The 23,588-nt window shown below is 38.7% G+C and overlaps 1 protein-coding gene across 5 annotated transcripts in view; it reads left to right on the top strand.

The window, feature by feature from the left end:
* The window catches only part of MLLT3 (MLLT3 super elongation complex subunit), a 136,724-nt gene extending 124,189 nt beyond the window's left edge, over positions 1–12,535 (top strand). For 3 of the 5 annotated variants that reach the window (XM_035310500.1, XM_035310496.1, XM_035310501.1), the window contains 3 exons: positions 1,166–1,237; positions 2,840–2,911; positions 9,518–12,535. In XM_035310500.1, the coding sequence (XP_035166391.1) occupies positions 1,166–1,237; positions 2,840–2,911; positions 9,518–9,649 (276 nt within the window). In that variant the 3' untranslated portion in view covers positions 9,650–12,535. Of the gene's footprint in view, positions 1–1,165; positions 1,238–2,839; positions 2,912–6,537; positions 6,575–9,517 lie in introns of all 5 variants that reach the window. The other 2 variants (XM_035310499.1, XM_035310498.1) reach the window with 2 other exon arrangements.
* Positions 12,536–23,588: the final 11,053 nt, after the last annotated feature.

The raw sequence follows: 23,588 nt of genomic DNA, 5'->3' as shown, positions 1-23,588 counted from the left end.
GGGTTCTCCAGCCCTCTGATTATCTTTGTGGCCCTCCTCTGGACTCACTTTAAGAGGTCTGTGTGCTGGGGTCCCTAGAGCTGAATGCAGACTCCAGGTGCTTTTTAATGAGAGCAGAGTAGAGGTGGAGAGTCCCCTCTCTCACCCTGCTGGCCACGCATCTTTTGATGCAGCCCAGGATATGGCTGGCTTTCTGGACTGCAAGTGCACATTGCAGGCTCATGTTGAGCTTTTCATCAATCAACACCCCCAGGTCCTTCTCCTCAGGGCTGCTATCAATACGTTTTCTGCCCAGTGGGTAGTGATGTTTGGGATTGCCCTGGCCCAAGTGTAGGATCTTGCTGGAAAAACTTGATGTTTTTCAGAAGAACTGATGATACTGCATGTTGGGAATGATATGGTGTTTACTTCAAAAAATTTATGTTGTGTGTATAGAAATTGAAAGAACAAACAACAACTTTATTTTCCCCTAAACACTCCTCATTTGTGTCCTAAAACTTTCATATTAAGCAAGGTGTTCTGCTGCTTGTTGACATGCTCTTTTTAATTGTGCTGCAGTACTGAATGAAGCATTCTTGATTCATATATGTTGTAGTAAGTGGCTTTGTATTGCATTGAAGGAAGGGTACCATATAAGTGCAGGACAAATTTCTGTCTAGTAATATTTTTCCTAATTATATCTCATGCAGTCATTTCACAGACTGTTTCAGAATCTCTGCCTCTCTACTGTAGAAGGAAAAAGACAGCCTTGATTAAAAAAAAAAAAAAAAAAGAAAAAAAAAAAAACAAAAAAAAATAAAACTGATAATACGTCACTTCAGAGGCGCTGGAGGGTACTTCAGCATCATTTTGTATCTGCAAAATCAGACCTTTTCTTACCAGCATGCAAAAGATACAGAAAAGTGTTGAGGAGGCTTTAAATGACATTAAATTAATTCCTGTTAGAATTGGTAATGTTGATATCACCTCATTCCAGCAATTCAGCAGTTACTGATTTTTTTTTTGAATAACGTGGGCAGGTTGTATGAATTAAATAGTGAGAAGCTCAGCTTGATTGTTTTCTCCAGATATTATTCCTTGCGTTAGTAACAGATAAAAGAGTTCTTCTTATGTAATTGTATCCAATGATGCCTTTATTTTTTAATGGATTTTCTTTGTTTTCCAGATTTTAGAAGTGAAAAGTCCAATAAAGCAAAACAAATCTGATAAACAAATTAAGAATGGAGATTGTGATAAGGTAAATGGCAATGAAGTAATAGTAAACTACCCTAAAATGTGATATTAATATGTTTGCTGGAAACAAGTTTAGAATACTTTTTATTACAGAGTGAAAACCTCAGTCATTAGCATAGCTTTGCTTTGGGTTCCTTTAAATACAGATCATTCTCTGTTTTCTTGTTCATTTTTGGAATTGTTTTTTTTTGTTTGGATTTTTTTTTGGGGGGGTGGTAACTCTTCTGTGCTATGTAGTAATGTTTTCTATCTCTTCAATACATGTTGGTGATGTGGCAAATGTCACCAGATGGCAATCTGCCATGTATTTTCTTATTTTCTTTTTACCATTTATTTTCTCCTTTCCACCATGAATTTGCATTGTGCTTTAGATTTGAAGTGATAGTCTTTGAACAGGAATCTTCACAGCTGTAATCCTAGTCAATAAATCTATTGATGAAAACCCTTTTCCAGAATCCTTTCAAAGGACTGTATTAGGAAATGGCAGTGTGATTTAACACTTTAACTAGGATGATGTGAAGTGACAGTTACATTTACCACTTAGAAAGGTAATTTTGTTCAAAATTACATCAGCTGGCCACGGATAAGAGCGCTTAAGTCCTTGTGTGAATGAACATAATGTAATTTCCCAGTGTGGACAATCTCCTCTCGAGGCCTATATAGGGCATTATTTCCTTTGTGCTAACATGAGGTAGGAGACCAATGTTGAAGTATCTGTTGCTAGATTTTCAATGGCCTGGTTCATGCACTTCTTTTTTAATTTCCTAAGCTTGGTGGTGTATTTCTTTGGGTAGAACAGAAAAAAAAAAAAAATGTTTCCAATGTCTCATGCTAAAGGAGAAAGTTTATACTTTGGAGAAGTGGGAAGGTTTTGCTACCCCAAGAAGGAAGAAAGTGGAATTTACCATTGGATTAATTGTTCTTGATCTTTCTCCCCTTATGTCTCCGTCTCCTTGTTGACACAGAAAATTAATGATGCAGCTTTAGAGACAAGGGGATTTGATTGTGAGACTTTGGTTGCATGTCTTGTGTGGAAAGGTGGGAGATGGTTTTTAAAAATGCTGTTTTGACATCCCAAGTCTGTTACACACCTTTTGCCTCAGCTAAGGTGGAGAGACTCTCTTCTACAGCAAAGGACCATCTAATTTCCAAAGGGAAATTGTGATTGTCCCTGAACTCCTGCAGTTCTTTAAAATATATTTCTGTGCAATTGAAAAATATACTTTGAATGAAGTGGAAGGTTCCTACTAATTACTTCTTTTGTATGAATTGGTTTGTTCTATTAGGGTTTTTGTGTTCTCATATCATACTTGCAGGCAAGCCCAACTATCCAAGATTCTTCTGAATAACTTTTAATGGTGGCTTAATACTGTAGCAGTACCTTAAGATTTTCAGTGTCATGAAGTATCTAAGAAAGCCCGTAAAAACTTACATTTGGATTGTATTAAACTAAGGAAAGCCAGCCTGTTGAATAAGAAAATTTAGCTCAAGGAAGATTTAAAATAAAATTTCCTTTTGTATTGTTTTTGAAGACATCTGAAATTTTTGAAATACACAGCTATGACTTAATTAACAAGTTGTTTATGGGGGGGGAATTTGTTTCTAGGCATATCTCGATGAACTAGTAGAGCTCCACAGAAGATTAATGACACTGAGAGAGAGACATGTACTGCAGCAGGTGAGGAGCACTCTCATGAAAAATAACAGTGTGCTCATTGAAGTTGTGAAGTCACATTTATTTTTTTTCCCTTTCATCTAAATCTCTCTAATCAGGTTTAATATCCTTTAAGCCTGTATAATCCATTTACTGCCCCTTACACTTCCAGTGCAGCTTAGGGAATTTTTATACAAACTTTAAATTGTGTTGCCACGCTAAATGACAAGATTAAAAAAACAACAACAAAAAAAAAGTCTATGAGATAAGCTTTTCACCAATTTGTCATTATATTTTTCAACAGATTGAATCACTAAGAATGAACAGGATGGGAGAATATATACAGCTGTGCACCATAACTTGATAAAAATCTCATTGCTTTTTTGCTGAAAATGACAGGCATTTTCTCAGAGACAATTCAAATGCTTTCTTTGATGTAATTTAAAGTCAAACTCACTTTGGGGAAAACCACATATGGTTGAGTCTTATGAAATCATGAAAGTAGTAAAATAACAAAATGTACAAATTGAGAAGACTCCAAATGTATTTACATGTTACCCAATAGTAAGAGCTGTCATTCTGTGTTTTGGGTGGCATTGTCAGATACTATTAGATTACAAATTGTGAAGGTGAAGCAATAAGCAGTATTAACAAAACAGATGTAATGGTAGAGCAGATGGTTATATTATGTTTTGAACCATTAAGTGCCACTTGTCGACCTGTTATAAAGACGGAAATACTTACCACTTCTAAATGATTGCAATCACTTACCAAATTTCTCAACACTTGGATAAGTGTGTTTTAAAATTTTTTTTTTTGTAAGCCTCAGCATTAATCTGTGAGTGTTTATTAGTCCAGGCTTAATATTGTGTGTAAAGATCAGAAAACAACTCAGAGGGCAGTGAAAAGGAAGATCATGGTTATGAATATTCTCAGTTAAAGAGGAATCCTGATGGCTGTGTCAGATTTCGTGCTATGATATACAGTGATACTTATTTGTTATCCTTCATGTTAAATGTATGTAGTTTCACAAGTTCACTTTTTCATTATTACAAAAATTTGTACTTTTTAATTTTTTTTCACCAAAGCACGCTTGCAGAATGGCACGTTTTTATCTATATTGGGAAATAACTCTGCAGGAAAGTAAAAAGTAGGAATTACAGCACCCTGTCCACTTTACATTATTCATTAATTCTTATTGTTTTCATATAAAAAGTGAAGCTAAAAAGCCTCCGCACTGTAAATTCATAGAATCATAGAATCATTAAGGTTGGACAAGACCTCCAAGATCACCTGATCCAACCATCCACAGTACTCAATGTGCAGCCTCACCAGAGCTGAGTACAGGGAAACAATCACCTTCCTGGTCCTGCTGGCTACATTTTCTTCCTAAGCAAATATTTCACCAGTTTTCCAAAGCGTAATTTGTGATTTGTTTCATTTGACACAGCAGAGCATAGAGGTGTCTATGCATAGAGCATAGGTAGCTACAAGAGCAATTTTGAAAACCATCTTCAGGTCGATACAGATTTGGTGTTGTCTTGTTTCTGGGGGGAGCTGTTCTTGCAAATTATTTCCCTCAGTTTGGAGTGTGTGTAAGCTGTTGATGCACCTCTATGAAAGCTTCTGGTGTAATGGCCAGACAATGCACTCCAGGACAGAGGTGCAGGACTCTGCTGACACAGTTGGCAGATCTCTTATATTGGCTGCAGAGCTCTACCAGAATTCAATGGAAGAGCCATGTCTGTTAGCCTTTGCACTTGCACTTACACTAGCTAATGGTTTTTGCTGTTATAAAACAAATAACGCTGTAATAAAAGTAGTTCGGTTTTAAAGCCTTTAATCCCTTAATATTGTGCAATTTTCTAGTTCATATGATTTTGTCAGTTCACAGAAATACATTCACAATACTGAACAACTGGTGCTTCTCTGCATTACAAATAATGTGTCATGCCATCTTAAATGTCCTTACTGCTTTAAAGCTATGTGGTTAATGTAAAATATTTCCAGTGAATATATGGAAAGAGTACAGAATTGATAACGTGTTTAGGAATGACTTGTAGACCAAAAGGTACGAATCCATCAAGACTAGTGTAAAGGACAGGAAAGCAAGGGATAAAACTTGAGAAGGGTGATGGTTTTCATGAGCCAATGGAAAGAGTGCAGAAATGTGCAACAGAGAGCTCTAAATAGCTGTAAGGAGCTTTAAAGGTGATTGTGATGTTGAAGTGGAGTGGCAGGAGGGGTGTGTGTTCCTGAGCAATGTCATCTCTTCAGTTTATATTGGAGCAAATAATAATCTCTTGCCCATGTCAAAGTCTTAACTGCATGTTTTTAGGCAATTTTTACAGAAGCGTGTTGCATGAGAAGAATGAAGGTATAGATCAGGTTTGTAAGGAATGGTAATGTCAAAGAGCTTGAACTAGTACTTGAGCTGCTGAGGGATGTGAAAAGGAGAGGATGGTTTTTGCTGTCTCAGTTGTTACCAAGTCTATAGGCAATGACAGCACTTAGGAATGCAGTTGGAAATGACAATAATGCATCTGTTTCAGAATGTGGCTTTTGCCCAAGAGAGACCTTTCTCCTTGAGATGCTTTGTTAAAGGAAGCTCAAATAAATCCACCAAAGGAAGGAGAAGGTAGGAAAGGTGTGGTACTGAGCTTGCAAGTGCCTGGATCTGTAGCTAAGTTATCATGAAGTACAATTATACCTAAAGATATATAAGAATTATTCAAGAGGAAGAAGGCAGGTGAAAAAGAACATTTGACCAAGAAATGAGTCCTGTGAGAAAATCCTGAGCATTTTGATCTAAATGTTGGACCATGGCTAGATAGCAATTTGTCTGAAATCACATTTTAAAAAGCAATCTCCCTGACTGCTTTCACTGTAAAGAAATGGTTTACAACAATAAGGCATCTTCTTCTTTTCCCTCTGTGATTTGCAGTGAAATAGTAGGGATAATTAAGTCTGAAATGAGATGTTAATGCTGCATGTCCCCTATGTTCAAATTTGGCTGTCTGAAGCTGGGTTCCTAAATCTGTGATTTTGGTGCAGATGGTATTATCATGGCCCCATGAAAGACAAAAAGACTTCTGGTAGACTTTGCCTTTTATTTTGAAGTATCAAAAGGTGTATCTTCATCTGCTGAAAAACCTTCTTAAAGCCAGTGTACTAGACAGCACAGGCATAAGGAAGAAATTGAGAGTGTGCAGCACTGCTGAAAATTACATTGCTCATGTCTACAAGGTACTTAAATTCAGATGGCAACTATCTTCTGAAAATTTTCTGCAAGGGGCAGCTTACAGGTCTGGAAACTATCAAATGGCCTAAAACCCTCCATAAACTGAAAAATGACTATGTCACTAGTTGCACTTCAGCTTCCTTAAACATACACACTCATTTGCTTGTTTAAAGGCAGATAAATAGTTGTACTATGATGGATAATGATGAAACTGAGCTGGAGAGACATTATGTAAACAGAGATGTACATTACAGCAGAAAAGCAAAGCTTACTATAGCAGGAACAAATGAGATATTTTTGTACTTTGCAGCCTGAGCTCTCTGAATAAAACATTTTAATGCTGTGTTTTTAACATTATAACTGTCAGACTTCCTGGCAACTAATCTCAACCTTTTTTTACTTTTTCAAGTATTTCTGAATAGCATGAGGATGTGAATGCTAATACTGTAAGTCATGAATTCCTCATTGACAGGCATACAGGCAGATGTTTTTCATTGAGCTGTCTGGGTTTATCTTGATATATTTTTGTACATCCATTAAAACTTTGGGAGTTAATTTCAATCTGGTTTACTATGGTTTCAGTCTGGTGCCCTGACATAGTGACTATATTTCTTGAGGGCAGGATGAGGGACATGTTAAAAATATTTATGTTTTCTTTGGTCTAGGGCTTAAAAGCCCAAATCAGAACCTGAACAATGAAAGTACTTATCAGTTGTTGTTGTTGTTTTTAACGTACAGTGCTGCTTAAAAATACATGTGGTAACACATTTATGTAATCTTTGTTTTTCAAATCAGGTATATTGCTGTGGGGGTTGTATTCTTGAGTGGTGGTATTCTTCCACTGTAACTTAACACAAGGAAGCATTAGACAGAATTGCTCAGTTCATTCTTCCTGGCCACAGCTTCTGTAAACTTATTGTGCAGCTAGTTATTTATCACACAGTGGATATTCAGGGACTGTCTGTGATTAGGTTTCTAGCTGTAGGAGCTGGGCTGACTCCTTATCTTCTGTCTTTGATGAGGCTCAATAGAAATGAGAATGAAAATGAGAATGATAAATAGCACATTGAAATTTCCTTCTGATGACAATCAGTTGTATTCTATTTGAAATTTTCTCTCATATTGGTTGCAGGACAGTAGGAGATGAAAAAGTGTTACAAAAAACAACGAATCAGTAAGTGGACAAATGAAGTACACAATTTTGGAGTAAAAATTCCCATATGGAAAAAAAAAATTAAAGCCAAGAGGCACAGATTTAAATGAAGTGTCAATAAGAGGAGGATCGTTCCTAAGTACTTTCAGAATTTTGGACAGCTGCAAAGCAAATTAAACATTTATTTTTTTCCAACCTGCGGAAAGTCGAAAACAGGATGTGATGGGAAAGTGGGATTTTTACTGTAACAGGCATTCCCCTCATACTATTTCTCATTTCCATTCCATTTAATCCACCCTGGGCTGTGTCATTCCATGCCTGGCAATGTACATTAAGTTATTTCATTATCACCGACATAATCTTTTCTTCTGTGGTCTAAGCAGAAAAAAACCATCTGCTTATACAATGAAATGGGGAGAGGGAAATCTTAAAACATTTAGTGTAAATTCATTGTTCTTTTACAAGTTGGTGTATTTCTAACAGATTTGTCATTTTAAGGTATATTCTGTCAACCATGTGTGAATAGGTATCTCTTTCAGCTGTGGGAAAGGAAATAGAGCAATAAGCTCAGCTCAGTATTAAAGAGCAGTGTTTCAGTGGATATGTGTCTGGAAGGCCTAAAACTGTGTGGGTTTCAAACTGAAGGGTGCAAATATGACAATGAGCCTATCCAGAGGGCCTTAAAAATGAGGCTGGAAAGACAGAGCAGAAGAGCAGTGTTCTGTCAACCCATGCCATTATCAAGAGGCCCACTTCAGGATGGGATGGGTTGTCTTTCCATGTGCTCACTTCAAATATCTGTCTCTTGGAATGAAGAAACACGTAGGAGATCCATAGCCATAGTGTGGTGGCACTGTGTTAACCCTGTGACAAATTATGCATTGGGTTTCCAAGATACTGTATGGGTATTTTGGGTAGGTGCACATCCTAGCACTTACATGCATGTGGAGTTACTTACTACAGAAACTCAGTGTTGAATATAAGCACTCTTTAAAAATAGAGACTACAATTTACAGAATGTCAAAACAGTAGAAAGGCACTACTTGGATGTGTACTGTTGATATCACAGAATCACAGACTGGTTGAGGTTGGAAGGAACTGTTGGAGGTCAATCATCTTGTCACTGCTGTAGCAGGGTCACCTAGAGCCAGCTGCATGGGACCATGTCCAGATGACCTTTAAATGTCATAAAGGACAGAGAAGCCAAAACCTCTGTGGGCAACTTGTGCCACTATTCAGTCATCTTCACTGAAAAAAAAAAAAAAAAAAGTGTTTTCTGAAGTTCAGAGGGAACCTTCTGTGTTCCAGTTTGTGCCCATTGTCTCTTGTCCTGTCACTTGGCACCACTGAAAAGAGCCTGGCTCCATCTTCTTCACACCCTCCATTGAGGTATTTATGTACATTGGTAAGATCCTCGCTGACCCTGTTCTCCAGGCTGAACAATCCCAGCTCTCTCAGCCATTCCATGTAGGAAAGGTGCTCCAGTCCCTGTTCTTCACAAGGACTCCTAACAGCTCTTCTGCTTCTTGTTTGAATGAAAGCTGTGATTATAGATTGAGTAGTCACCAAAGGAAATGGTCTTACTTCATTAGTATGAGTCTTTCAAGTGTGATTTGTTTTTTGTTTGTTTGTTTTTTAATGATTTTTAAAGTCTGTTATTCAAGAAAAAAATGCTAGTACATGAACTAATGATAGATTTGAGAGCTCTGGCATACATTTTTTTTTTGTTTGATTTAGACTAGATTTTGTAAGGATTTATTTCTTTTGCTTGCAGAAGGGCTTATGTCAGTTATTTTGCTGCCTTGTTTAGCAGCTATGCACACAGTAGATAGTCCAGAGATACCTACCTGGTTTGTTTGTTGTTAGGGTGGTTCATTGTTGTTGTGTTTGGTTGGGGTTGAGGGATTTTTTGGATTTTGTATTAAAAGACAGGCTTAGAAAATATGCAGATTTTCTTTTAACATTTGAAAAATATATTCTCAATGGTAATAGTGTTCTGGAACAGCAGATGGGTAGGCTGTTGTTACACTTGATGATGGTCTGAAAAAAAGACAAGGTGTACTGCGGTCTGGACCATAGTTCATAGGATGGTGATAAGGATCAAGGGTCAATTTGCAAGTGTTGGTGAAACAGGTTTGTTTTATGCCTTTCGTGTGATACTTAGAGGCATGTCAATAGATACAGTGGATGTCTGATACAACTAAAATGTTCAACTGCATCTTTTTCTTCCTTTCAGATAGTAAATCTTATAGAAGAAACTGGACACTTTCATATCACAAATACAACCTTTGACTTTGATCTTTGCTCACTGGACAAAACCACAGTCCGTAAACTACAGAGTTATCTGGAAACATCTGGAACTTCATGAGAATTGAGCATCTGGCTGTATCAAAAACTGTTACCTAAATGAAACATTCAGAATGATGCAAGTGAAATGGGGAGAAACAAAGCAAACCTCTTCAGCTTTATTTTTGCTTAAAGCCAGTCATCATCTCTTGATGAAGGAGAGGAAAAGTGACAAGACTCAGAGGACTGCTCTTCTCAACAAGAAAATGCTCCGAAAGAGTTTGCCTGGATAGCCTTGAAAAACAAACACAAAAACAAACAAAAAACCTTGGTCTTAATGAATGTGTATGGTATCATGTATCTCTCTGTGGTGTTCCAGTCCACAAGATGAATGCATGTTCAACACACTGCCTTATTACATTACTGATCTATTTATTATTGCATACATGTATTCCAAAGTCATTGAGTCACTGAATGACACTAGCAGATGTTGCAAGTAGTGGAATCCCATGTATGCTCTTTTGATTCAGTCCCATCAAAAGCCTAGTAACGTTATTCATGTTAAATTGTCACTTCTTGCTAACTCTCTGTAGTCACTGAAAACACTACAGTCTTGTTTTCCACTTCTTCACTTCCAAGAATCAAGACACAAAGTGGGGGACCAAACAGTGGTCCTATATTCTGTTTCCGCTGTCACAGTGGGCCAGACCACAGCAGGTTGGATTGCAGGTCCTAGGCTCTATCCATTTATTGATCTTGACCATGGTAGAAAGTGCACCAAATAGGAACATATGACTTGCTGTCTAGCCTTAGTGAATAAACCAGTAGGACTTCTAACAAAAAAATGTTATGTATACTGTCCTGAATCCAGCATCTTTTGCAGTCTGCATTCTTGTGTCTGTTTTAATGTTATAAAGTTAAATATATATGAGTGAAGGTGTACTGCAGGATCATCATAAAAGAAGAAATACTGGTCCTGTTTTCTAAGGAAATGTTGTAGAAAATTCTTAATTTGGAGCTATTTATTACTATGAGTTTCTGCACTCCTTTGCTGCCAGTGTGTGACTTATACCATAAAATTATTGGCATAACATTTTTGTTTGTTCATGTAGTATATGGTCTGTTTAGCCTGTTTGTTTTTTGTTGTTGTTGTTGTTTTTTTTGTTTATTTTGTTTTGTCTTTGTTTTGTTGTTTTTGTTTGGTTGTTTGTTTTACAACTGCTAAATTAAAACTCCTTATTTGAAAAGCAAAAAATTGGTTGTTATACAGTTACATGTTGGAATAAATACATATATGATATATATGTGTGTGTATACATGCACATATTCACACATATATAAATATATATACACACACATCTTCTACACTTTCCAGATTTTAGTATCTGTTCAGTAACCTGCTTGTGCTTCCAGAAGGATTTCTTGACCATCAAAATGAGTATTCTTTCATGCTATCTTTTATTCCTTAAAATTGGAATCCTTGTTCATGCAATGAGAGGACCTGTACTCGGTTTCACATTGAAGATCGGTGCTGTCATATTGCTGATAGTTTCTTGATCAAATCATCACCTTTCTATTTACCTTCCAAGGTAAAACAAGTCCCCAGTGAAAAGATAAAAGAATCACCCCCCCCCCCCAAAAAAAAAAAAAATAAAATAAAATCATACTTCTGGATGCAAAACTTTATTCAGGTTTACCAGTCTTAAAAATATATCTTGTTTCTGGACAGGCCAGTATATGTCATGTATATGCTTTTATGCCACATGTAGTCTGTATATCTAGAGTTGAACAGTAGTGTCTGTATGATATATTGTTTCATGCACACAGTTTGTGCAGCACTGTAAAACTAAATTCCTATTGGGGTTATTTCTTATTCAGATGGTAGATCTTAATACTGTTTCTTTAAGTCCAAAGAAAATTTTACACTTTACTGTTTTTGAGAGGGTGAGTTGGGGATTGGGTTGGGGGACTATTTTCATATTTAAAATGTTGTTTGACCACACTCTGCAGGAAGTCCTTCTCAGACTTCCAAAGAACAAGTGTACTTTTTCAGTAATGTTATGACTCTTATTGACGATTGGCATGAAGCATACTTGAAGCATTATGTTGTTAAGTCCATGTCTTAATGTGCAATTGTTGGAGGGGGATGGGGATCATTTTAAAGTTACTTTTGGCATAAGACAGGTGATGGTGGGGAGGAGGAAGGGGGTGCATGTGAGGGGGATTAACTTCAATTTATATTGATATTTTATATGAAAATGTTTGGAAACCTAAAAGCAACCTTAAAAGCCTTTGGTCTACTAGTGCGTGTTCAACTTCCTGTGTTTTAGTTACACAACATACATGTGGAATTTTGTCCGTTTTGACTTTTCTGACTAAGTTTTATGGTAACAACTCCTTCAGTCTCAGGAGGTGGAAGGATCCCATGATACTGCTAGTATGAATATTGCACTGTCTTACTAGAAATGGCAAAATGTATCATTTTACAGTTAAAATACTGGATAATCTTTATTGTTCATTGAGAACAGGGGTGGAAGAAAGCAAAAAGTAGGAAAACAGGCATAAAAGAGATGACAGCAGTTGCAGTATCAAATTACTAATGACTTTATTGCAAATCATGGAGTATCCTTAAACTCTTTAATTTTGTAATTCATTAATGTTGGGAGAAGAAAGAAAATAGACTGAAGAGTTGTGTGTATGTGTGCCTGTGTGCATGTTGAGTTTTCCACAAAATTCTGATAGAATAAGATTTACCAAATGTTGATTTCAGTTTAAAAAATACACTAGCTATTTTCATCTAATTTTGTATACAGAAACAAAATAAATCCTTGTTCAATTGATTTCAAACAGTCATATTTCTCTTAAAGAAATTGTAATAAGATACCCTATCAAGTTTTTCAACATATGAAATCATTGATGTTTTGGGGACTGGTTAAAATGTTTCAGCAATAAATGTTTTGGAGTTGTATGTAGCACCAAGCTGTTTAAACAAACTTCTCTATGAGAATTTGGGTTAAAGTGACCACACAGAGGTTAGCAGTGAGTTGCAATACGTAAAAGATCTTTTTTTTTTTTTTTTTTTTTTTTTTTTTCAGTGCAAGTGAGTCACTGCTACTAAAATAGCATTTGTATCCAACATTAAGGACAATTTTCTGTCTTGCCACTAACCCTTCACATCAGGAACTGGACATACATTGTGGAGGCAAGTTTTAGTATCTTTCTAGAAGTCTGGATGCACTGAGAGGCTTTACGAGTTACTCAGAATCTAAATTTGAAAGATAACTTAGTCCACAGTAAAGAGAGCAAGAAAGGAGAAATGGGTGTACTCTAAGAGTCTTCCAATGCAAAACAAAACCTGTGCTTTTACTTCCATAGGGTTTGGATTGTAAGAAATCATCAATCATTTCTCTTGGTGAACTTGCACTTTTCATTGGTTTGGTTTGTTAGATTGATTCTGTTCTTTTAATTTTGGAAATAGTATATTAACAGTGCATTTGGAGAGTCCCAGTGTATTTCTATTGGTGTTTCTTTTAGTCTAGGAGAAGGAAAATTGGGAGTTGTCAGGTTTTGTCTGATCCGTTTTACCTCCTTCCCTTTCTCACAGTAAAATAAAGCATGTTCACAATGTGTTTCAGGTCCTTGGAAGTTGTTAAGTATAATTTTAATTTCTTAGAAGCTATATTAGTATTTTGGGTTCTCTTGAGAGAAATTATTGATTTCAAGCCCCATTAGTCTGCAAAATGACAAAATGAATGGGGAAGTTGTAGAGTGGTCTGAAGAGAAAACTACGCTGTTCAGTTGTCACCTGCAGTATCTTACCATTGTAACAGTGATTGGAGTAGGATGTTTGGTTAGCTTCATGGTGTCCTTGTTCATACACATAATCTCTTATCTTTTACCAATTGCAGTTTAATAGCTAGCATCCAGTCTTTTGGCAAACTCCTGCTTCAGTGTGTAAGAGGAGTTTGTATTTCTGTGTTTGCTCCTTGGTCCATTGGTTTCCACAATTTGGTGCTAAACTGGTAGTGTATTTTGAGCTGCTATAGGGTATTATTTACTCAGGGCTGTTCTATGTGCTCTGTAGTGACATGGCCTTGAGAACATGTTTTTTTATTTTTATTTTTTAATTGGAAAGACAAAAATGGCACTGTCTAAAACCTAAGTATATATTTTGGTGCTTGTAGTACAATGCGCTGAAATTGAGGTTTATTAGTGAAAATTCTGTCCAGCCTTCAGCCGTTGCAGCAGCTAGCAGGAACTACAAAAATAAGCAGCATAAAATACATTCCAAAGTTCAGCAAGTGCATGTCTTCTTTTCAGTCTCAGTAGTTTGCTTAATTGTGAAGCAGTATACAGCAGTATATGGCTTACACCAGGAAGCTATTCTGTGTACTGTACTAAGAAGATTTATTGTTGGGCATAAAAGGCTTACAGACAGATGATGGGGACTGCAACTCATATTTCTGCAGTGCTTTTGTGTAGCTTGGGGGTTAATCAGTGCATTAACACAGCTAAAACAATGACATTTACAAGGCCAGCTCTGTGTGAGTGAGCAGATAAATTAACATCAAAGTACAATCATATAAGGGCTTTGCATTCGCTTGAGCAGCAAGAAATGCCACTGCGACTAGACAGGAAGGAGAAATATTACCAGAGTGAGAACAATACCCTTTCAGGAGGGAAGAGGAAAAAAAAACAAAAAAGAGATCCTTCGGTAGCTGAAAGTGATTCTTACGTTAACAAAGAAAATACAGTTTGCTGCGTCAGCGGTTCTTTCTCCTGTAAGATACCACGATGACATAGCTTGCAGAATGTCAGCTTCTCCAGTTCATAGCTGTAATAACTGTGTTGTTGCTGTCTTGGTGAGAGATGTATTGCTGCATAGTACAAAAATCTAAGCTATTTTATGGTTTGAAATGCTAGTGTCTGTTTCACATTTGTGCAAATATTACATGTTACATTCTGTTTTACCTCAGCCAGATAGATTTTGCTGCAGCGATAATCTTGTATTTTTCATTCTTCATTTACTTCTAATTTTCCCAGTTTGAAGATTTGAGCAGAGTCAAATGTAGGCCCGTGAAGAGGGGAGATGATGTATTTTCATCATCATTCAGTGTGATTCTGGATGGAAGAAGTGTCCCTGTCCAGAATGTTGCATTAAATGGGTCATGCATTTTGCTAAATTCCTTCAGAGAGCTGATGCTACAAAACTGGTCCCACCAGTTTTTGCCATTCTCTGCACTGAAAGGCAAAAATGATTACATTTTATCATTGCTGACGGGGAGACAGAATTAGAGGTTTGGGTTGTGTTCAGGAAATGGTTTGTGATGCTGTCAGTTATCTGTTTTTAGGAAGACCTAGAAATAAAGCTCACCTCAGAATTAGGGAAGAAAAATCCACTAAAAATATTTTCACTCTGATAATGTTTTGTCCATGTCATGTCCCCCCTTCCCCCATAACATTCCATTTTCAAATCTGTAAGCATCTCAAGGCCATCAGAGAGACTACATATAAAACTCTACGAAATCAAAGGTATTGAAAAGATAAAACAAATGAGTTGCATTAAAAGCCTGGCCATACAAGTAATAAGGTCGTAACGCTGATATTGCTTTCAGTGCAGGGCAGGCATTCCTAGCACATGTGGTTTGTGTATCCACGTCTGAGTGGGTGGTCTGGAAAACAGTGCAAAACGCAGCAGGAGGGCTTAGTTTTTGAGCAGTGCAGAGAAGACATTCAAGATAGGCTCAGCCAGCGCCACCCAGGCTATCTGAGATAAAGCAGTTTTCTCCATTTTTCTTTAGCAGTTAAGCTTTTATTTTGCTTATTCAACTAAATATTTTCATTCTTGTTTTATAGTGCTATTAGTCCCACTGAGGAGCTTCAGGTTTGTTTAGGATAGAATTAGGCTAGGGGTGGGGTAATTCTGCTATGGTTACTTTTTGGGGGGCAGGGGATGAGAAGATAGAAGTGGAAGGTGGTAGTTGCTTCTTTAATAAGCAGATAAAAGCTTATGAAATGTTTTCCGTTGCAAACTGCCTTAAGCGTGGGAAGAAGTTAATACTGCTTTTATTAGAGTGACAGTTTTTGTTAGCACAGTGGTTAATAAGAAAGTGAAATAAGATGAAGTTCCTGTGAATATGTACGCATCTAATATTAGGATGTGGCTTGTGAGAACAGAGACTTAGCAATATTACTGTAATTATTATAGAATGTGTGGATTAGACTATCTTAGCATGAGGTAAGGCATATTTTTGTTTAAGATACAGAATTAGCCTTTGTCACTTGCCTAAGCTCCTTTGGGTATATGCCATCTATATTAAAATGATTTTTTATTAATATTTTCTTTAAATTTTCAGTGCTGAACAGCACTTTCCCTTTGCATTATTGCAGGTAACAGGAATGGGTAGCTAGTGGGTAGGCACTTGCTACCATTTTGCAGCTACGGGACAGAACTCTACAATGTCTTGACAATGCTGTGCATTGGACATCTGTCCAGCCTTTGATGGCCTGCATCTACGCCTTTTTTTTTTTTTTTTTTTTTTTTTTTTTTTTTTTTTTCCTGGTCCAACCCTATGGTTTCTCCATGCAAGTCTCATCGGCTTTGTGCAGACCTTTTAGGAAGCTCTTGGTATTGCACTGAGTGTCCTAGTAAACTAAATGTGGCTATGAACATGCAGGCACAATCTCAAAAATCTTATGTCGCTGTTACTTTCAGAGCAGGGTTTTACCTTCTGGATTTTTTTTTTCTCTCTCCAAGGACTAAATCTGGTTCAAATCTTCCTGTACTAACAGTGAACAGAAATCATCTTAAAGGAGCCTTTTTAACAATTTAGATATTCTGCTTTACAGTCCAAATATACTTGTGTGGCTATGGATTTTGCACTATATTACAGAATCACAGAATCATCGAGGTAGGAAGAGACCTCCAAGATCACCCTGTCCAAACTCTTATGTAGCACTAACAAGTCCTCCACTAAACCATATCCCTAAGCTCTACATCTAAACGTCTTTTAAAGACCTCCAGGAATGGTGTGACTCAACCACTTCCCTGGGCAGCCTATTCCAATGCCTAAAAACCCTTTCAGTAAAGAAATTATTCCTAATATCCAACCTAAACCTCCTTGCTACAGCCTCCTTTAAGGTACCTGTAGAGAGCGATAAGGTTGCCCCTGAGCCTCCTCTTCTCCAGGCTGAACAAGCCCAGCTCCCTCAGCCGCTCCTCGTAAGACTTGTTCTCCAGGCCCCTCACCAGCTTTGTAGCCCTTCTCTGGACTCACTCGAGCACCTCCATGTCCTTCTTGTAGCGAGGGGCCCAAAGCTGAACACAGTACTCGAGGTGCAGCCTCACCAGAGCCAAGTACAGGGGGACAATCACTTCCCTGGACCTGCTGGCCACACTGTTTCTTATGCAAGCCAGGATGCTGCTGGCCTTCTTGGCCACCTGAGCACACTGCTGGCTCATATTCAGCCGACTATCAACCAATACTCCCAGGTCCTTCTCTGCCAGGCAGCTTTCCAACCACACATATCCCAGCCTGTAGCGCTGTTTGGGGTTGTTGTGCCCCAGGTGCAGGACCCAGCACTTGGCCTTGTTGAACCTCATACAGTTGGCCTCAGCCCATCGGTCCAGCCTATCCAGATCCTCCTGCAGAGCCTTCCTACCCTTGAGCAGATCGACACATGCACATAATTTGGAGTCATCTGCAAACTTGCTGAGGGCGCACTCGATCCCCTCATCCAGATCATCAATAAAGATATTAAAGATTTGCTGATTCTAGTATCATTTAATGCACATACTGTATCATCCTCTGAACTAAGAAATCTCATAAAATACTTTGTGACATTTCAGTATTGGATCTCCCCTTGGAACCTGTGGAAAACTTGCTCATAAGTCTTTGTGGGCCAACTTTACTGCGTGCTAGAATTCTCCTCAGGTTGAAGAACTGACCACAGAGTGTGGTCTTAAACATTCTGGTCTTAAACAAACTGAGGTATTGTTATAACAGAGATTTCTGACTGTCCACTGACAATATTATAGCAGCAGAAAAATCTTCTGTTTCTGGAAGAGATAACTGGATGATGTTCTTCACTCCATGACTTGTTTCTTTCTTTTGAACTTTCAAAAAGACACTGTGTACATCAACATAATCTCACTTTGGCATGGGGTAGATGGTCTCGTTTGGGTTGTCAAACTCATCACGAGTTTGAACTCTGATATCTCAGAATAATCTCACTTTCTTCTACCTAGACCACATATCCTTGAATGATGTCCTTGATAGTGCATTCAAAGAGACTAGCACAAGATCTCTGACTGCAAAGCAATGACAGAACTTCTTATGAACCTTTAGTGAAGTTTGAAAAAGCTTATTTTACTGTAGTTGGTCAGCAGTCCTCTTCATCTTTCTTGGCTTCAGTTTTCATATGGAAATTTCACCCTACAACCTGTGGAATTGTAGGGTGAAATGTTGTACCAGTACTTTGGGAAAATTTTGAGTCACTCAATGTATGGCCCACATAATCTGCTTATACTTTCCTTAAGATTTGTAAAAGGACTTCAGTGAAATGTCTTGCCCACTACAGAATGCCTCTCTTACTTTCTTAGTGGCTAAGATGATGACATCCCTTAAGATATTGTAGTCTTTGTTCTCATTTGGTGAAAAACGCCTTCTAGTGGTCATCACCTAGAAGATTAAATAGACAAATTCAAGGAGTCTTCCATAAACATGACTTTTTGTGAGAATCAGTTTTCTTTAGATCTCATTCAATCTTATATCTAAGAAGAGCCTCCTATTTTAGCACCAGTGGTATCAGTGTGCATTCTGGCTTCCACTGCATAACTTGGTTATACTACAGATGTAGTAAAACTGTTGTATGTCACTTGCTGGATGCCTTCTTTTTCATTTAAACAGGATCCAGCTTTTCAGATGTAGGCAAATATTACATTTTTTACCTGCTGGCTTCTTGCAGTGGCAAGACGGCTTGTATTTCTACAAGATACCACTTTAAAGATCATCAGTGTCTAGTGAAATGGAGGTCACAGAATCACAGAGTGGCTGAAGTTGTCAGGGACCTCTGGAGGTTATCTTTTACAACCCTTCTGCTCAAGCACAGCCACCAGAAGCAGATTGCCCAAGACCATGGCCAGGTGACTTTTAAAGATCTCCAAGGAGGGAAACTCCACAACTTCTCTGTGCAATCTGTGACAGTGCCCCCTTTACTGTGCAGTAAAGAAGAATTTGCTGATTCTCAGACATAACCTCTTGGGTGCCAGTTTATGTCCATTGCCTCTTGTCCTGCCATTTGGCACCATAGAAAAGAATGTTTCTGTACTCATTGCACTATTGTTTCAGGTATTTGTATACACAGATATCATCTCCCCCAGGCCTCCTCTTCTCCAGGCTGAAAACCCCCAGCTTGGAAGCATGCTTCACTGGGCTGATGTGCCTCCATCATAATTGTATGGGGATTGGTTTTAAAGTAGCTATTGAAACAATGAATGGCATTGCTCTGGTATTTCCCAGGCCTGTGAAAACCAACGTATGTAGTTTGCAGTCTAGTCTGAGATTTGCATGATTCTTTACAGGGCAATGGTTTTAATGGTGGAAATACCAGAACAACCCTCAGGATTCCTACCAAACTTTTACTGTATTTGGAAGAGTAGTTCAAGGACAGTGCTGTTGAGTAACCATGGATGACTGGACAGTGAGCCTCTCCAACACCAGGGTAAATTTGAATAGTTCTTAAAGGAGAGCAGATACAAAACACCAGTGTCCTACTGTGCTAATTAGTGTGAAAGCTTCAGCAAGTATTGATTTTGACTTTTGTGTTACAGTAACTTTGGATAAAGATTGAATCTGCATTTTTTTTTTTTTTTTTTTTTTTTTAACGGAAAATGAAGAAATAGGAGGAGATACAATACAGCCCTACCTATGTTACCCATTCATGTAGAAACTATGAATGCACCTTACAGAGTTTGTTAGGAAGACTTTTGGTTAATAGGACTGAAATTGTGATGTTATTAACCTTCCTGGAAAGGTCCTGAACATTTTTTATCTTGCTAAGGCTTGACAGTTTTAATTTCTATAGCAATATTGTAACCTGTCTAAGTGGAGCAAACGAAAGAAAGCATGTTTGCAGAAAAACAAAATGTCAGAACATTTTAAATAGAGAGAGCCCTGAGGAGGCCTCCAGCCCAGTCCTGGCTCAGAGCAGGCTCAGCCTGGGCTCAGGCCGGGCTGCTCAGGGCTTCACCCAGCCACGACATGAAACCCCCAGGCTTCAGAGTCCCAGCCTGCCTGGGCCCCAGCTCCACGGCCGGGCTGTCCTGGTGAGGAAAAAGCTTCTAGTCCCCATCCTGAGTCCCTCATGCCTCAGACCGTGCCCTGCCTCCTGCCCTCCTGCCAGGCACCACTGGGCAGAGCCCAGCCACGTCTCCTCCGTCCCCTCCTGATGGTGCCGTGGCTGCTGCTGGGTGCCCCCGCAGCTACCCCTTCTCCCGGCTGAACCAGCCCCGCTCTGCAGCCTCACCTCGCAGGACAAGGCCTCCAGCACCACCGCCTTGGTGCCTCCCCTCCCTCCTACTAGTTTGACATTTTTTTTCTTGCATTCAGGGCAGTATTCACAACATGGTCTGAGCACAAAGAAGGGGGAGCCCAGCAGCTCTCAGGGCCATGTCCTGCTCATGCCAACCAGGGTGCTGCTGGCCCTTCTGCATGACTGGCCCCTGTTCAGTTCACTGCCTGACTGTTTCCCAAAAGCTGCTCCCCACATCCAGACTACACCACTGCAGGGTTCTGCCTTACCAGGGAAGAACTCAGCATTTGCCCTTGTTGAATTTCAGGGTGTCACTGTCATTCCCTTCCTCCCACCGAACTTGGTTGTGCAGCCCTGCCTTCAACGTGTTTGACTAGAGGCACCCTAACTCCTTGTTGAGGCAGGAGTACATCTCCACCTTAAGGCCACTGATAAAGCTGTAAAACAGGACAGGTACCAACAGCGACTCTGTTGGAGTGCCACCCCTAACTGGCTTCCAGGTAGAGCACAAACTGTTTATTAATCACCAACCTTTAAGCCACATTACCTAACCAACCATTTTTTTTTCTACCCTGTTATCTGTCTGTCCACCCAGACTTTAATGTCCTATCCTGAATATAAAAATACTGTGAGTGAGTGGATTAAAAGCTTTACTAAAGCTGAGGTAAATGACATCCAGTGCTCTCCAATTCAGTCTTGGTAAGTACATGCTGACCATTACCTGTCACCACCACAGCTTTCATGTGCTTTGAAGAGGCTTCCAAGAGGAGTCTTCACATAATTTTCCCAGGGGCTGAAAAGAAGCTTGTAGTTCAACACACCATGCTTCTTGCACTTCCTAGGGGTAGGTACCACATTTGCCTTTCTCTAGTCACTAGAAGATACTCCCCAAGATACATAACCTGTCAAGATGTTAGGGAGTAGCATTGCTAAGGTGTCAGCAAGCTTGCTCAGCACCTTTGGATGTATTGCATTGGGCACACAGGAGATAGGATTTCGCAAGAGATGTCAACTTCGATCCTCATCCACTCTCAGTAGCTTCTCTCCTCCTTGAACTTTGTCCCTAAGCAGAGAGGACTGGGGGTGAAGTGAAAGCCAAGGTGGTTGTGCTGGGCATCCCACAACCTTTTCTGCATCTGCAGTCACTAAGTAGATTCTGGATTATTAGGACCAGACTGTTATCAGACTATAAAGCTTCATCATATGTTGGATGAGCAGGGACTGCTGGGCAGTTTAGAGTAGGAAAAAGCATCCACCATTGAATCTAGAAAATTTATTCTCTTGAATGAGGCAAGATATGCCAATTACAAGAGTTCTCTGGCTCTTCCAAGTGTCGGAGCAGCACAAAGGGCCTGGAAGAGAGCTAAGGATCCATCCTTCTTCTGAAGATAGGTAGAGAAATTCTTTGAAGGTTTTTTTGATATATATATAACTTTTTTTTGTTTGTTTGTTTTTCTCAAGGAATAGGCCATAAAACTGTGCAATGCATAGAATTTTCTCAGAAACAACAGCAAGGAGCACAATGATAACAGAATTCAAGCTAATGAATTACACATCAGGTTTGCTTTGCAATTAGTGCTGTATAACATAAAGGGTCATGAAAGACTGTGGAGCTTCTTCTCCAGAAAGACGGTGAAAAAAAGACACCAGACAAAGTATTTCTTTATCTCCAGGTGATCTGGTGAACATATATACATCATTTAGTAATCACATACGTTGATTGCATAACATAATGCTGAAATTCTAATGGTTGTTTCCAAAAGTGTGTAGCTGAACTACAGCAGGATGTCTGAATGATATTTGATTTTAATCCGAGAATGCAATATCACAGAAAATTATTCCTGGTTCCTTGTCCCTGAAATCAGTAATCTTCCCTTCGTTCTAAGTGTTCATTTTAGGCTATTTGGACTACATAGTTTTAGTTATTTTAGTACCGATCTTTTATGTGCTGAATTGGTTCCTACCTGTCCGTTACTATTTGCAGGCCATGACTTTCTCTTTCCAGTAACTCTTATTTAAGTTTCTAGTTTACTCTCCATCCTGTGCTTAATCTGTATGCATAAAGTACAGATTTTGTATATGGTCATCCCCTCCTCATTTTTATAGTGTAACATTTGGTCATCTCACCAAAGCAGTTTGTCAAGAATAATCCAGGAGGTCTGAAAACCTATGTCCAAATTTGACCTCTAAATCACATTTGCAGGAAAAAAATATAACTTACTTAGAGAGCACTTGGTAGTAACTGTATTTCAAATTTGAGCTGAATAAATTATCTTGCCTTTAAGCACTAAGAACTCATCCAAACTAAGTGCTAAAATAAGGAGTTGAAAGGAAATGTATAGTTGGAAGGAAAAGGAAGAAATGGGATCATCAGAGAACTGGTGAAACACAGTTGGAACTGTGTGTATTCACACAGCTGGAATATGAGGTAGATCAGAGAGAGAAGAGTAAATAGGTAAGATGTCCATTTGCAAGGTTGGTGCAGGGAGAAGTGTATGGGTATGTGCAAGAAGAAGGAAGGCATGAACAGTCATAACACTGGAGTTGAAAGCTGATTAATAATTCCCTCTTGAAGTTACTGACTTTGTCTCATGGAAGGATGGGGAGCACATGGGGTGCCCTCACAAAAAGCTGTGACAAGAACAGGGAACACTCTCTTCTCCACTCTCCTGCCTGCAGGCAAACAGGCTGAGAAGAAAGGTACTGTACATCCGCTAAGAGGAAGGAGGAAATGAGCTTTGGTGCTGCTAATTGTTTTCAAGGGGAATACCCAAAGAAAATCCAGAAATCATTAGGGATGGAAAGGAGGGAATTCAGAGTGTTGACAGAAGAGTGCTTTTCATTGAGATGGGGGAGGATGATGCCTTAATACTAGTGTTACAATTTACCTTCATGTGAAGAAAAAATAAAAAGACTAGTGTGAGAAAAAGAGAAAGATGCAAATTAAGAAAAAGGGACTTTGTATGGCTAATCTTCAAAGAGTATTTTTAAGTTGAAGAATTTTGGGCATAATTTTGTGGACACTTTCAAAATCCAAATACTGGGGGTATAAGTGTGAACTGAATATGTAACTTTTTCTCATGTTGATATGGAGATGAAACAGATGTGGTCCACATAGCAGAAAATTGAGTCAGTGTAGGGAACTGACTATTTCTTCTCTTGGTGAGTAATGGCTATATGGAATACATTTCTGAGAAAAGCAATATTAGCAATCTGTTAATGAGATCAGGGTATCTTGATATGTTCCAGGGAAGGAGATCTAGGAGGCAAAGGTGCCAAAGAAGTAAGGTGAAAAAGTTCAAAGGTGAGCTTTTAATATATTTCAGAAGGCTTAATATCTTTTCCTGCCTCTAAATTTTAATACACTTTTACCTCTGATTAGCCTCTCACCTCTGTTGCTTGGCAGAACAATGGTGCATTTGTTAAACTCTCAGCTGAGCTAAAGATTCATTGTGTCCCACTTAATGATTGCTTAACTTATTGGTAGT

Source organism: Oxyura jamaicensis, chromosome Z, assembly GCF_011077185.1.
Source record: "Oxyura jamaicensis isolate SHBP4307 breed ruddy duck chromosome Z, BPBGC_Ojam_1.0, whole genome shotgun sequence".
NCBI classification, from domain to species: Eukaryota; Metazoa; Chordata; class Aves; order Anseriformes; family Anatidae; genus Oxyura; species Oxyura jamaicensis.
This window is presented reverse-complemented; position numbering and strand designations above follow the sequence as displayed.